This window comes from Neodiprion pinetum, chromosome 4 (genome assembly GCF_021155775.2).
Source record: "Neodiprion pinetum isolate iyNeoPine1 chromosome 4, iyNeoPine1.2, whole genome shotgun sequence".
Taxonomy (NCBI): Eukaryota; Metazoa; Arthropoda; class Insecta; order Hymenoptera; family Diprionidae; genus Neodiprion; species Neodiprion pinetum.
The window spans coordinates 15,370,063-15,383,110 of NC_060235.2; the positions used below are offsets into that span (position 1 = coordinate 15,370,063).

The 13,048-nt window shown below is 37.7% G+C and overlaps 1 protein-coding gene across 2 annotated transcripts; it reads left to right on the plus strand.

Annotated features, from left to right (window-relative positions):
- Positions 1-684: 684 nt before the first annotated feature.
- On the plus strand, positions 685-8,930 carry LOC124216716 (uncharacterized). Of its 2 annotated transcripts, XM_069135363.1 has the most exons (6): positions 686-1,161; positions 2,791-2,864; positions 5,155-5,368; positions 5,838-6,568; positions 6,769-6,925; positions 7,138-8,930. In XM_069135363.1, the coding sequence occupies exons 3-6, from the start codon at positions 5,167-5,169 to the stop codon at positions 7,272-7,274; spliced, it is 1,227 nt and encodes a 408-aa protein (XP_068991464.1). In that variant the 5' UTR covers positions 686-1,161; positions 2,791-2,864; positions 5,155-5,166; the 3' UTR covers positions 7,275-8,930. The 2 variants fall into 2 exon arrangements, with proteins under 2 accessions (XP_068991465.1, XP_068991464.1); XM_069135364.1 differs by lacking the exon at positions 5,155-5,368 and having other exon boundaries at positions 685-1,161.
- Positions 8,931-13,048: the final 4,118 nt, after the last annotated feature.

Consider the following 13,048-nt stretch of genomic DNA (forward strand, 5'->3'; position numbering starts at 1 on the left):
CAACATAGTGAGGGCAGGAATCAACTTTTACATCATTTACTTACATATTGCGATGTTTGAATTTGGAACTATAATCATTATATTCAAGTTTTTCTCATGTTAGCAGTGACTAAAATTCAACGTTTTGTTATCCTCCTCAGCACGTTTTTCTGATTACCTTAAATTTTGTAAACAACTGGTCATTCGATTTCCAATCTTTTTTTTCATTCGATAAACTAGTAAGTATCATCAAAAATATGAAAAAATTCAGGTGACATAACACTAGAAGTGATAATTTTATTCTACGTAATATTGTAAGGTAGAACAATATGTTACCTCCATTTTTTCAAATTCTTTTCCTTGTGTTATTGTTAATTCCCCAACATAGGAAAAAAAGTTGAAAAATCGATGAACAGATTTTTTTACAAAGGTCACCAAGAAATTACGTAGTTGAGCATATAAGTGCATCCCTTCGCGGCGTCTTTATTAATTGTAAAACATACGTTTTCCTATACCATAATGTATAAATTGGAATAACCCATGCTAGGAAAGCGAGTGGCCGTAGATGAAGCTCGTGTACCATGGATGTTACATATACGTATAATGAGCGCATGTGTCAAACGACAAGCGGTCGCGAAGAATCGAGAATGTCCTAGCGTGAAATACTCGCGCCTCTTCTTCTGCCTCTGATTGGCTCGCTAGGTTAGCGTGTTGTAACTCGTACGGTTCCTGCACGCTGAGAGCCGAGGACGACCCGCCAGAATGCCCCCCCACCACCGTTCGCGAAGGCTCTCAGCTCACGCGATCAGTGAATCAGTCTAATTTGACCAACTTCCGAGGTCAGTGCACGTCCGTGTTTATGTGAGCCTTCATAACACTTTGCCGTCCGGCGACACCACAGTGGTGACGTGCGCAAACTGTTGGCCAACGGCCGGCGACAACACAGTGGTGTTGTGAGCACAGTATCGCTCGGGGTCGGTGACAACACTGTAGTGTCTTTAGCTTTCTGCTGGTGTTTGTTTCGGTAACAATAAGTTACAATATAATAAGTAACAATAAGTTACAAGTGATCAAAGAGATTAGTAAAATTTAACAATTTATAATCTCCCGATAATGTCAAGAACGGCCGGCGCCAAGCGAATAAATATTTACGAATCGTGCGGACGGCAAAGTGATAAGCTGGTAAGTACAAATGTATTTTCTATTTGGAAAAATTTATCACGATGATTCAATACAGACGAAAATGACAATACAGGCGTAAATAACCTGACAATAAAAAGAAGAAACAAATACTTTGTGATTGCGTCGTACTTGCTTTTGAACGTCGCCGAAAGGATGTAGGCACAATAGAATTGCTTGTAGATAATGCTATAAGAAGCATGTGTATGGTATGGAATATATACTGATTGCAAATAGAAGCCGCAGATATTTATTGTTAGCTTCACTCTTACTTGTGCAGGCATCGTTTTTCTTTTATAAGGTTATCCAGTGAAATAGATCGCTAACACATACGTATCATGTACGAATGAACGATCATTTAGTGGCTGCATCTTTTCCCAATAAACACACAGTGGTTGAAATGATATATAATAGACCTGTCAAGACACGTTGAGAGAACGTTGAAATGGCACATAAAGATTATTCTACCTAGAATACAGGTGTTAAATACTATGTATTTTCAGGTACGATATCCGCCTGTTATACGGGATTCTTGTAGTTCATGAAATTCGTACAATTCCCGTGAATTATACGCCTATTCCGCGTCCAATGCGGAATTCACCGGCATATATTCACGTGTTTTCTACGTATATACAGATACGTTTATTTAAGTGATGTGTGGGACACGAATAATTTATCGACATCCACTTCAGTTCCACAGCGGTCACGTTTCTTAAACGTCTGTTCAACGTACGTGTGTTTATTGGGTTCTACATTAATCAAATTTGCGTATATTATACGTAAATACTCAGCAATGAACGTGATATGGTGTGGTAGCCGCTTTTTTTTTTTTTTTTTACAATACTGTAATGCTTTCAAGTTCGATTCGCTGACCTCAAACTTTTTCAGTGCTTTACGTTTCTTGAAATTCTCCCAAAAAATTTCAGAGATAGTGTTTCACATCTCTAGTGAAATGTCAAATAATTTTCATATTCAGATGTTAGAAAGTTTTCTTGAAAAAAATTGACATACCAAAAGAATGAAATTGCCCTGATTAGGGAGGTTTATCTTTATCGGGATTACGCAATTAACCCTACGATTAACTTATTTTTCCCACTTTCCGTCTGTGCACGGGGTCTTTTATGGAACAGCCAGATTTTCCATATCTTTCAGGATTTTGCAAAATCAGAACAAATTTGGGGTTACCTCTCAAAGTATGTCTACTATACATTATCTAAAAGTTTTCGGGATTGAAAATTTTTGTTCATCAAAATTGTAATATTCCCAAAAATGCATGAGAAATTTAGGATCATAATTTCTACAGTTTCCTCAAAGACCCAGTGTACAGACGGAGGATTAATTACCGGATAAATAAACACTGTTGAGGGTTTCATAAACGTTTTAATGCCGTTGAATTCGTCATTGTGCAAACATCTTTTCGACGTAAAATTGAATTTAATTTATTCACACGACTTTACCACCATTGTGTAACCGGTTATTGAATATATATATAGAACTTTGGTTGAATTATTGGGATATTATATGTAGATTGTAGATATATGTGATTGTACAATGAGTTCATTGTCAGCCTAAAAGTATGGTGAATTTTCTGAAGGCTGATTATTAACGTTCTTTTCTTTCTATTGTTCACAGGGGCGCACAAATATAAGTGGATGTAATACGAGACTGACTGGTACATTTTAACGTAAAAATTTAGTTTGGTGTATGTAAGTACAGATCATTATATAATAATATGCCTCTTGATTTGAAAGTCTTAAGCAAAAGACAGTTGCGTCGGAAAAAAGCCGAAAATATAAATAGAGCGTTTCTTGATCTCACGAACAATGACATCGCGAAAAAACACATTTTAACATCGGAATCTCATGAAACCCTTTTGGATAGGAATGCTATGTATACCGAAGAAGCTGAAGGTGCAGCTATTTGTCATGATTATAATGTTGTTCGCGTTGTTGAAAATAACGATAATAGAAAAACCGTGGATCATGATCACAGTAGTGTAGTCAGATAGCTATTTTAGTGACAATGAAAGCGTTGGATTATCATTACTTAGTTCTGAAAATGTTTCGAGCTGTGAAAGTGACGAATCACGTTGTAATAATGAATGCGATTTTGTTAAAAATTTACGAACCTGGGCATGTATGAATAACATTACGCATACCGCAATAGATCAATTTCTTGTGTTATTAAAACCAATGCACTCTGTTTTACCAATAACTGCGAGAACTCTCCTTCAAACACCAGCTTGCACCAGTACGTTACATCTTGAAAACGGTGAAATGTGTTATTTCGGATTAGAGAATGGTTTGAAGAGCAAACTTGAAGGAGGTCTTAAAAATGAAATACAGCCTGTAAATGTATTGCAAGTCGATTTTAATATCGATAGTATTCCTGTTTTCAAAGGTAGCGGAACGTCTTTCTGGCCGATTTTGGGACGTAGTGTCAATTTGATCGACGATAGTCCGTTTGTAATTGCCGTTTTTTATGGGATGGGTAAACCTATGCCGTTATCTTTGTATTTGGAAAATTTTATTCAAGAGACATTACATTTAACCGAAAATGGATTTGAATTTAATGGTAAAAAATACGTCTTGAAAGTTCGTCTTTTTGCGTGCGATGCTCCTGCAAGATCTATGTTGAAAATGTGCTTAGGTCATTCCGGTAAGACTGCTTGTGAGAGATGTAAGATATGTGCTATTCGTATTGGCAATAAGCTCTGTTATCCTGTTGGTAAGAAATTTCGGAGGCGAAAAGATCGTCACTTTTTTTCGCCGCGTAAACACAATCGTCATATAAAAGGACGCTCACCTCTCTTACGTTTATACCTAGGGCTAGTGACGCAATTTGTTTTAGATCCCATGCACTTATTCTATTTGGGAGTTGTAAAAAGACTGATTCTCAAATATTGGGTCGAGGGTTCACGTGATAGTAAATTATCCAAGCAAGTTATATCGATTCTTGAACGTTTGATAAAAAAGTTGGCTCGATATGTTCCTGCGGAGTTTCCTCGGAAGCCCCGAGAATTGAAAGAATTGAAAAGATGGAAAGCAACAGAATTTCGCTTTTTCGTGTTATATTCCGGACCGGTTCTTGTGCGAGACGTGCTAAGCTCAAAAAAGTATAAGCATTTTCTGTCGTCTGTCGCTGTATACATACTGTCAAATGCAAAGTTGTTTTCAAAGTTCGGTAAAATCGCGAAAGCGTTACTGAAAAAATTTGTCGCTCAGGGTGCTAAGTTATACGGACCTCACTTTGTCGTATACAATGTTCATTCTCTGCTGCACGTAATAGATGATGTTAAACGGTTTGGCCCACTAGAGGAATACAGTTGCTTTGTATATGAAAATTATTTAGGCCATTTGAAGCGTCTTATTCGGTCAAAACGGTCTCCACTGCAGCAATTAGGTAATCGACTCGCAGAACTGAATTGCGTACGTAAGACTAGATCCCAAATAAAATATGTTGCCAAATTCAAATCTTCAATCAACTCGCAGGAATGTCAGTCATTGCAAACTAGCAGATTCAAAATATCAATAAAACAGCCGGATAATATAGTGATCTGTGGTAAAGAAATACTCGTTGTAAAATCGATTGTTAATATTCATGGAGACTACAGAATAGTGGGTACTCCTTTCAAATATAAGCGGGATTTTTACAAAAAACCTATAAAATCGTCGAAACTGGGAATTTTTTTTCTCAGAAGCTTTAATCGTGCAAAGTCTTTTTCTGTAAGTGAGATATCCCACAAATGCATTTGTTTCCCATTTAAAGATGGCTTTACTGTTATCCCGATATTACACGAAAGAATATAAGCAATGATAATCCAAAAGTTAGCTTTTTTTTGATTTAGCCCGTGTTCTACAAAAATTCATCATTTCTAATACATTAATCAAATTTAACAATCAGTTAATATGAAAGGTCGTGGATCTCATCACTTACAAATCATAGCTGATTATAACACCAAACATAAAATTTTATACTTTCAACACTTGTATTCAGGGCAGTAAAACGATGTATGCCATTGTTGAATTCGTGGTTGGCGAGAAGCGAGAATGTGCATTAGTGCCAGTTTTGTGGCTGGTGGATAATAATACCATCTGCTACTGGCCACGCACGAAGAATGAGGAGCATTTCCTAAAATTAGTCAAATCAAAGGCAATATATCAGAAAACATGGCCCAAGTATCCTGTTCACAACGTTCTGCATACTGGAGGTGATTGCTTACACTTATTCACTAGTACTGATCCTTGATGCCATATTCCTTACTTCTTTGATTTGATATTATTCATTCATTCATATTCAAAGTGATATTAATATAATACTGATAAGTACATAATTTATGTTCGTGTATATATATGTATATAGTGAGTCATTCATCAAAAATTGCATAATATTTGTTTTCAAAATGAATACATGAAACACAATTACATGTCTCAGGCTGTTAAATTAATTTTGTTCAATATGTTGCATGATTTATAAGGCACATAAAACGAGCAACATGATATTCATTTCAATTTTGTGCCGTGCTCATCTCTAATTGACCATCAATTATCGATTTCGTATCATGTCTTTTGTATCACATTTGGTGTTACTGTTCTTCACTGCGGTTTGTTGTTAAGATGATATTTCTTAATTAATAATATATATACCAATGTATTTCATAACTGATATTTCCTGAACAGAAAGCTTCGACGCACTACAAAAGACGATGACGCACATCATAGAACACGGTACATCCGAGGAAGATGGCACAGTTTACACCATTAGTAAGAAATCCACAGGGCATTGTTATGAAAGAGAGTCGCAGAGCAATGATGAAGATGAAGAGGGCAAGGATGAAGCTGTCGTACGTGAAAATATATCCAAAAAGCGTAAACATACAAAGAAATCCAAGAAGAGCAAAAAAAAGAAGGTAAAGCGTCAACGTGAGACGTCTTCAGATACTGCAGATGATACATCATCAGTTGATGAAAATTCTCCACCAACACACCATCCCACTTCGAACCCACGACAGAATTTCAACATATCCAATGCATCACCTGTTATCGTTTCTGTAAATGAGACAGCTCGCCCTTCAGCCCACAGTTTGACAAGGTCGGTAACTGAATATGACCTATCAACGTCACAAACTTTAGCCTCAACCTCGAATTTGGTAGCTGAAGCTGCAACTGTAGTTGCATCCCGAAATCCACTGAGGCCCATTGACGAGAAAGCTCTACAATATTTGGAACGTATAAAATCTTGTGTAGACCAGAATCAACTCGTGCTGAGGAAAATCATATCGAGGCAGCAAGCAACTAACGTGGACAGCGTACAAAGGCCAGAGGTATTTCCAACGCTTCCAATTGAAACAATGGAAGAATTTGCGAACCTCGAAGAACTTCTCAAATCGAATGAGCATCGAATATACCTGGTGAGTAGTGCTTATGGAATGCACGGTTATGAAAATTTAGTATGAATGGGAATATTATTTCAAATATTTAGTCTGAGTGAGCTCATTATTCCAGAATCTGGAATACATCTGATGTGCAATCTGTCTCAGCATATAAAAAGTCATATCAGAATATCTAATACTTCTTGATTGAGATGGGTAACTACTGAATTTCTTTGTAGACACAAAAACTATCCTCTATTGGAGGCACAAGTGGCCGTCAATGCGTATTGGCTGTTCTCAAGTCATTACTAACAAACGAATTAGCCATGCAGTTCAATTGGGCTGGCAGAGATAAAATTGCTTTCCAAAAGACACTGGTGATGCAAGTTATTTACGGTAATTCAAAAATAATTTGATTTCCATAAAAATTTCGACTTTACTTATAGGGTACTCTCAAATAAATATAGAACAAAAACTTTCATTGATATACAAACCAAGTGTACGTACAGTGTAAATGATATACATTAATAATATTTATTTATGTATTGTTGAAATTTATTGCAGTTAAAGTTTTCATGTCACATTTTGGTGACTTTGCCTTTTTTCAGATGCTGTTAAAGCTACTTTCCATGGTAAGGAATTAGTAAGCGATATCAAGGAAGCGAATATTGCAGCTGCAGTTAAAGATTGGTTGAAACTCGCTCGATCGCGATACTCCTACGTACCTAAAAGACGCCTTCAATAGTATCTGTGTTCTCTTTCGAAATAATGTGTCAATACTTTTTCTAACTCACTCTGCCAGGATTGTGATTTTTTTTCAAGTCCCAAGAGAAAGCTAACGATTTTCCTCATTGAGGTGTATCCACTGTATAATTAGTTTGTTTTATGTTTCATTCGTTGTCAAACCACTCGTATCCGATACAAGTTTTTGTTTGTTTAGATTTACTTAAGTTTACTGTATGTTGTACTTCTATACTCAAGTCCGGAGTAGATGAAAGATAACGATTTTCCTCATTGAGGTACAATCATTGTATGATTATTTTGTTTCATGTTTTATTTGTTATCAAAGTACTCGTATCGGATACAAGTTTTTGTTTGTTTATATTTACGTAAGTTTACTATTTGCTATAGCTACTATACTCTTGTGAGTATATCTATGCAATGTAAGTATACGTATTTGTAAAAGACTGTGTGTATATTACATCCCTGTCAACTTTGACGGATTAGCAGTGATATCGAGGAAGTGAATGCTCCAGCTGCGGTCGAATAATAATTAAAACTTATGCGTACTGCGTACCTAGACAACGCTTTCTATAGCGTCTGTGTTCTTTTTTGAAATAATGTGCCAATACTTTTTATTATTTTACTTTGTCAGGATTGTGATTTTTTACCTAGTCCCGAGATGAAAGCTAACGATTTTCCTCATTGAGGTGTAACCATTGTATAATTATGTTGTTTTGTGTTATATTCGTTGTCAAACCACTCGTATTCTATACAAGTTTTTGTGTATTTAGATTTACTAATACTACTGTACTGTTGATTGTATGTTGTACTTCTATACTCAAGTCCGGAGTAGATGAAAGATAACGATTTTCCTTATTGAGGTATAATCATTGTATGATTATTTTGTTTCATGTTTCATTTGTTATCAAACTACTTGTATCGGATACGAGTTTTTGTTTATTTATATTTACTCAAGTTTACTATTCAATTGCTATAGCTACTATACTCTTGTGAGTATATCTATGCAATGTAGGTATTTGTAAAAGACTGTGTATATATTACATCCCAGTCAAGTTTCACGGATTAGCAGTGATATCAGGAAAGTTAATACTCCAACTGCGGTCCAATATTGGTTAAAACTTGCGTACTGCGTACCTAGAAGACGCCCTCTATAGCATCTGTGTTCTGTGTTGAAATAATGTGCCAATACTTTTTATTATTTTACTTTGTCAGGATTGTGATTTTTTACCTAGTCCCGAGATGAAAGTTAACAATTTTCCTCGTTAGGGTATAATCATTGTATGATTATTTTGTTTCATGTTTTATTTGTTATCAAACCTCTTGTATCGGATATAAGTTTTTGTTTGTTCATGTTTACTTAATTTTACTATTTGCTATACTTCTATACTCTTGTGAGTACATCTGTACAATTGAGGTATGCGTATATGTAAAAGACTGTATGTTCATTTATACATCCCAGTCAACATTCACACAGTCACATCGTTGGCATAATAAAATGTCCGCATCAACGATACAGACAAACTGGTATATAAAAAACTACTGTAATGTTTCGGATACATTGTTAAAGCGGATATTTCGATACGTGTGCAATGTAACTATTGTCATTGTTGCCTTGGATGAAAGTACCTTATAATAAATATATATCATGTTTCGCAAAGGTGTGTGCTTTATCTCATTTAGTTGTCCTGTATTTCTCATAAGAATACATAGGTGTGGATGTAAAATAATTAATATCATTTAATTGGTGCAAGTTACCATTACTGAAATAGCTAAGAATGTGAGCGTTGCTGTATCATCTAACCCCTGAGATAAGTCCATATCGACCATACAAGAAGCTTTTAACAGCTTGTGTATTAATATAGTACATGAAAAATTATACCGAAAACATATTCTCAAGTTGGTTGTTACACGTTTATCGGAACCGCGTGATATTCGATTAAGTGTATTCAATTAAACGTATAATAATTGTTTACGGATATCGTTTTTACGTTAAATCAACACACATTAAGTACGTGTATTATTATAAAAAAAATTTTCCAATGAACACGCTTATTAAACGTGTTTGAACCACGAAAAATGGTGGCTATAACAGGTATATATTAAACGTCTACGTTAACATTTAAATTGCGTTCTTTCATACTTGTTTCATTACGTTTCCGAAAACCGTAATTTCGACGTTTACTTCAACCGTGGAATATCCGGATCATAATCACTAACAGAAAACGTTGATGAGCGCAGTCGAAAAAACCTATATCAGGGCGGACATTTTTCACGAGAAAAAACGTACGTGCTGAACGATTATTCAACTATACATATACAACGTTATTTTTCGACGAATTTCTTACGATTTATTTACCAGCAATGTTTATTGGGTAGCCTTCGGTAGAATTATTCATAAACGGTAGATTCGATAATTTATAATTATTACGGACTTGAGGAATTAAATAAGGAATTCCTAAACATAACTTTTGAGAGAATACAAAATACAAAATTATGACAGAGTGAGAATTTCGGAGTTTACAAAATAAAGAAATACACTAAATACACCGCAGTACAAAAGAATAATTCGCAGAACTTAATTTAACAAGATACAGAGAAATAAATAACAGGCAAAAATAATATAAAATTGCCAATAGCAATAAGAAAAGGTGCGGTAATATCTAGGGGCTGATTCTACGCTCGGTTGTACTCCAAGGAACTCGATATATGATACAATAGGCACAAAAATAAATAAAAATATAATAAGCAATAACAGAAATAAAATATAAAGCACACTACTATTACAAAAAAGTATGAAATGAAATATAAAGCCAATAGGGCTCAAAATACAATACAAAGTACAGAAGCAGGATAATAGTGATTCGCAAATGATCAGAAAAATCATAAATACAGAAGAAGTAATTATTCGGCAGTTACGAGGTCGCTCAGATACGAAAATAATAAATTACTGAAATCATGCAGTCACACGGCGGCTTACTGCAACTCTAGGCCGTGGACCATGATTCACACAAAACTGGCATCACACGATGCAACCAAGAAACAATGAATATAATATTAATGACCGAAATCATGCAGCCACACGGCGGCTTACTGCAACTTTAAGCCGTGGACCATGATTCACACAAAGTCGATAAATACCATAAGAAAGAATAGAAATTATGAGCAACTTCGTAACGATACAATTCAAAGGCAAAAGCCTTACCTTGGCTGTTGACTTCAGGCACACAAACTGACTCTAATTTTAATTATACGTAATACTAGCAAAACTGAGAAGGAAGGGAAAAAGAATGAAAAGAGTTTATAGGATAAATTTTACGGTAGAATAAACGATAGAACGGTAGCGGGACGATCAACGGTAGAAAACGATAGCGGTAGAAGGAAAGGTATCGGTAGCTTAAATCGAGAGAATAATCGGGAGGATGCGGAAAACAAAGCTGTCGCTCAGCAGGTCAAGCGTAGAATAGGAGGTCGTAGTTCAGCTCGCCGATCTCGCGGTTGTCGTGAGGTGATTCTTCTTCTTTGATTGGTTGGTTGACCCCCACCGCAAATAGGCCATCCCCCTGTGGCAAATATTGGTTACGGCGTGGTCATACGTTTTCCAAAATTACCGCTAGATGTGGCGTAATGTGCTGCTCGCGATTTCGTCGTTGACACCAACTCGTACGATTTTGTAGCTGCTTCGGTTTACGGTCCAGGCTGCCTATCATCGGGGACTTCTTTGACAGAGGCATACACAGGGTGCCTCTCGGCCAAAGTTACCGAGTGGAGAGTGACGCCTAATTTTTACCTCCACCGGTTTTTTGCACAGACAGTAGCTAGCTGCCTGTACCTGAGGTCGTGCAGTCAGACGGTTGGCCAAACCGTGGACCACGACCCACACAATTAGTCCTTGCCGATGGGAAGGCAGCGTCTATCCTCGGAACGATTGCTTTATCAACCTGGACGTAGTGGTTTGGGGTCGGTCCGGCGCCAGGCCGGTAAGTCGGAAGATAGCAGGCTACGGTCTGCCCTTCACGCCATCCTTACGGCATCGGATAAAGCGGGCGGCTGGTTCCTCTTCGAGAAACGGTGCCCTCGGCCGCCGGGAGGATTTTTATCTCCCTGTTCACCGGCAGTCGAGGCAATACGGAAGGTTCGGGTGGATGCTACCCCAGGTGTATATAAAGATGCACCAAGGTAGCCAGTATAGTCTGATTAGACCGTCGGTAGGCGAAGTCGTCGAGAGCTGGAAACGGTAGCTAGTGGTCCCTCGTTGGTCGGGATCGTTGTCGTCCAAGTACCTTATTAGCTTGCGCCGAAGCGCGAAATAAAGAATTTACAGAAAAGAATTAGTTAAAAGTAGTTATTGCCTATTTGTATCGAGTTCGGTTGGAGTACCCTGCTGAGGACGCGTAAACTAGGAATAATAGCGGTTGTGTGCCCTTGTGACGGGCGACTCTGAAACGCCACGTTACAACTCCCTCCCCCCAAGGGGAGACCGGGCAAGTCTTCTACCTAGGTAATGTCACGAAGGCTCTTATTAGAAATTATGGAGGCTGACCCGTAAACTGACGAATAAGTGGTTTCGTTGTCCATTGACAATACTAGCCAAAAGAATTAACGGAAATTACGTAAGAGACGGTAGAAACGGAAAACGCGTATGCCTCGGTAGTTTCTGACGTATGATAGTGTGCGTTAGTTAATAGAATGAGAAAAGTATGGTAAAAGATCACACAAAAGGCGAGTCAGGTAATCTAGGCTTTTATATCCGAGCGTTGATTGTTGGTTTTTGCTTTTGGTTCAGGAGTTTTTGCCCTTACCTCAGTCAGTGACGGTTTTTGCGAGAAATCAGTTGATATAGAGGGTTGTTTAGAGTGATTACGAGACAGGTAACGTCGACGGAATAAGTCAGAATCGGAGTTTTTTCACGGTAGCTTAAATCGGTAGGAAGGACGTTAAATTTTCACGACAGCTCGGAACGGTAGAACTGAAGTAAAGTTTTGACGATAGCTTAAAACGGTAGAAATGAAGTTACGCATTTGAGGATAAATCAGACGGTAGAATTAAGGTGGAATTTAGACAACGACTCGAACGGTGAAGGTAGAGTTAAGTTTTCCGATAGCTTAGCGTTGCGGAAATGAAGTTAGATCTTTACGGTAGGTTGACGGTAGCTGAAGACGGTAGGGATGGCAGAGGCGGTAGAATCGGTAGAGGCGGTAGAAACGGGAGAGGCGGTAGGATCGGTAGAGGTGGTAGAATCGATAGAGGCGGTAGAACCGGTAGAATCGGTAGTATTATGGTACATTCCGGGCCAATAATAACGGGTAGCTAAACGGCGGTAGGTTTTCTCTATTCCCGGATGACCGGATTGAGGGTCATCGTGAGCTCCTTGTAAAACGGTTTCCCGTTGCTCTTCGGGTATGACTAATTTCCAAGCGTTTAAGTCTTGTACTAACGTGCCGATTAAAGGGTCCGTGCGTCGAACGTATAGGTGACCAGTTTCTATCTTCCAATCCGGGAACTTTCCGGCAGTGTTTTCGACGTCGCGTTTCCGGCGGTCGTACCAGGTTAGTTGATCTAGTACGATAGTGGCGGTAGCTTCATCGGCGGTAGGAAATGAATTTAAGGTGATATCAGGTTCCGGGATTCGGGAGAGTTATGTTTGAATGACCAGTTAGGCTCTGTAAAGTCTACTATTATATCAAATGTGTGAATAAAACCTATAATACAATCGAAACTGAGGGAAAGTATAACGCGAACTTGAATATCGCAGATAGTCCCTTCTAATTCTATCGG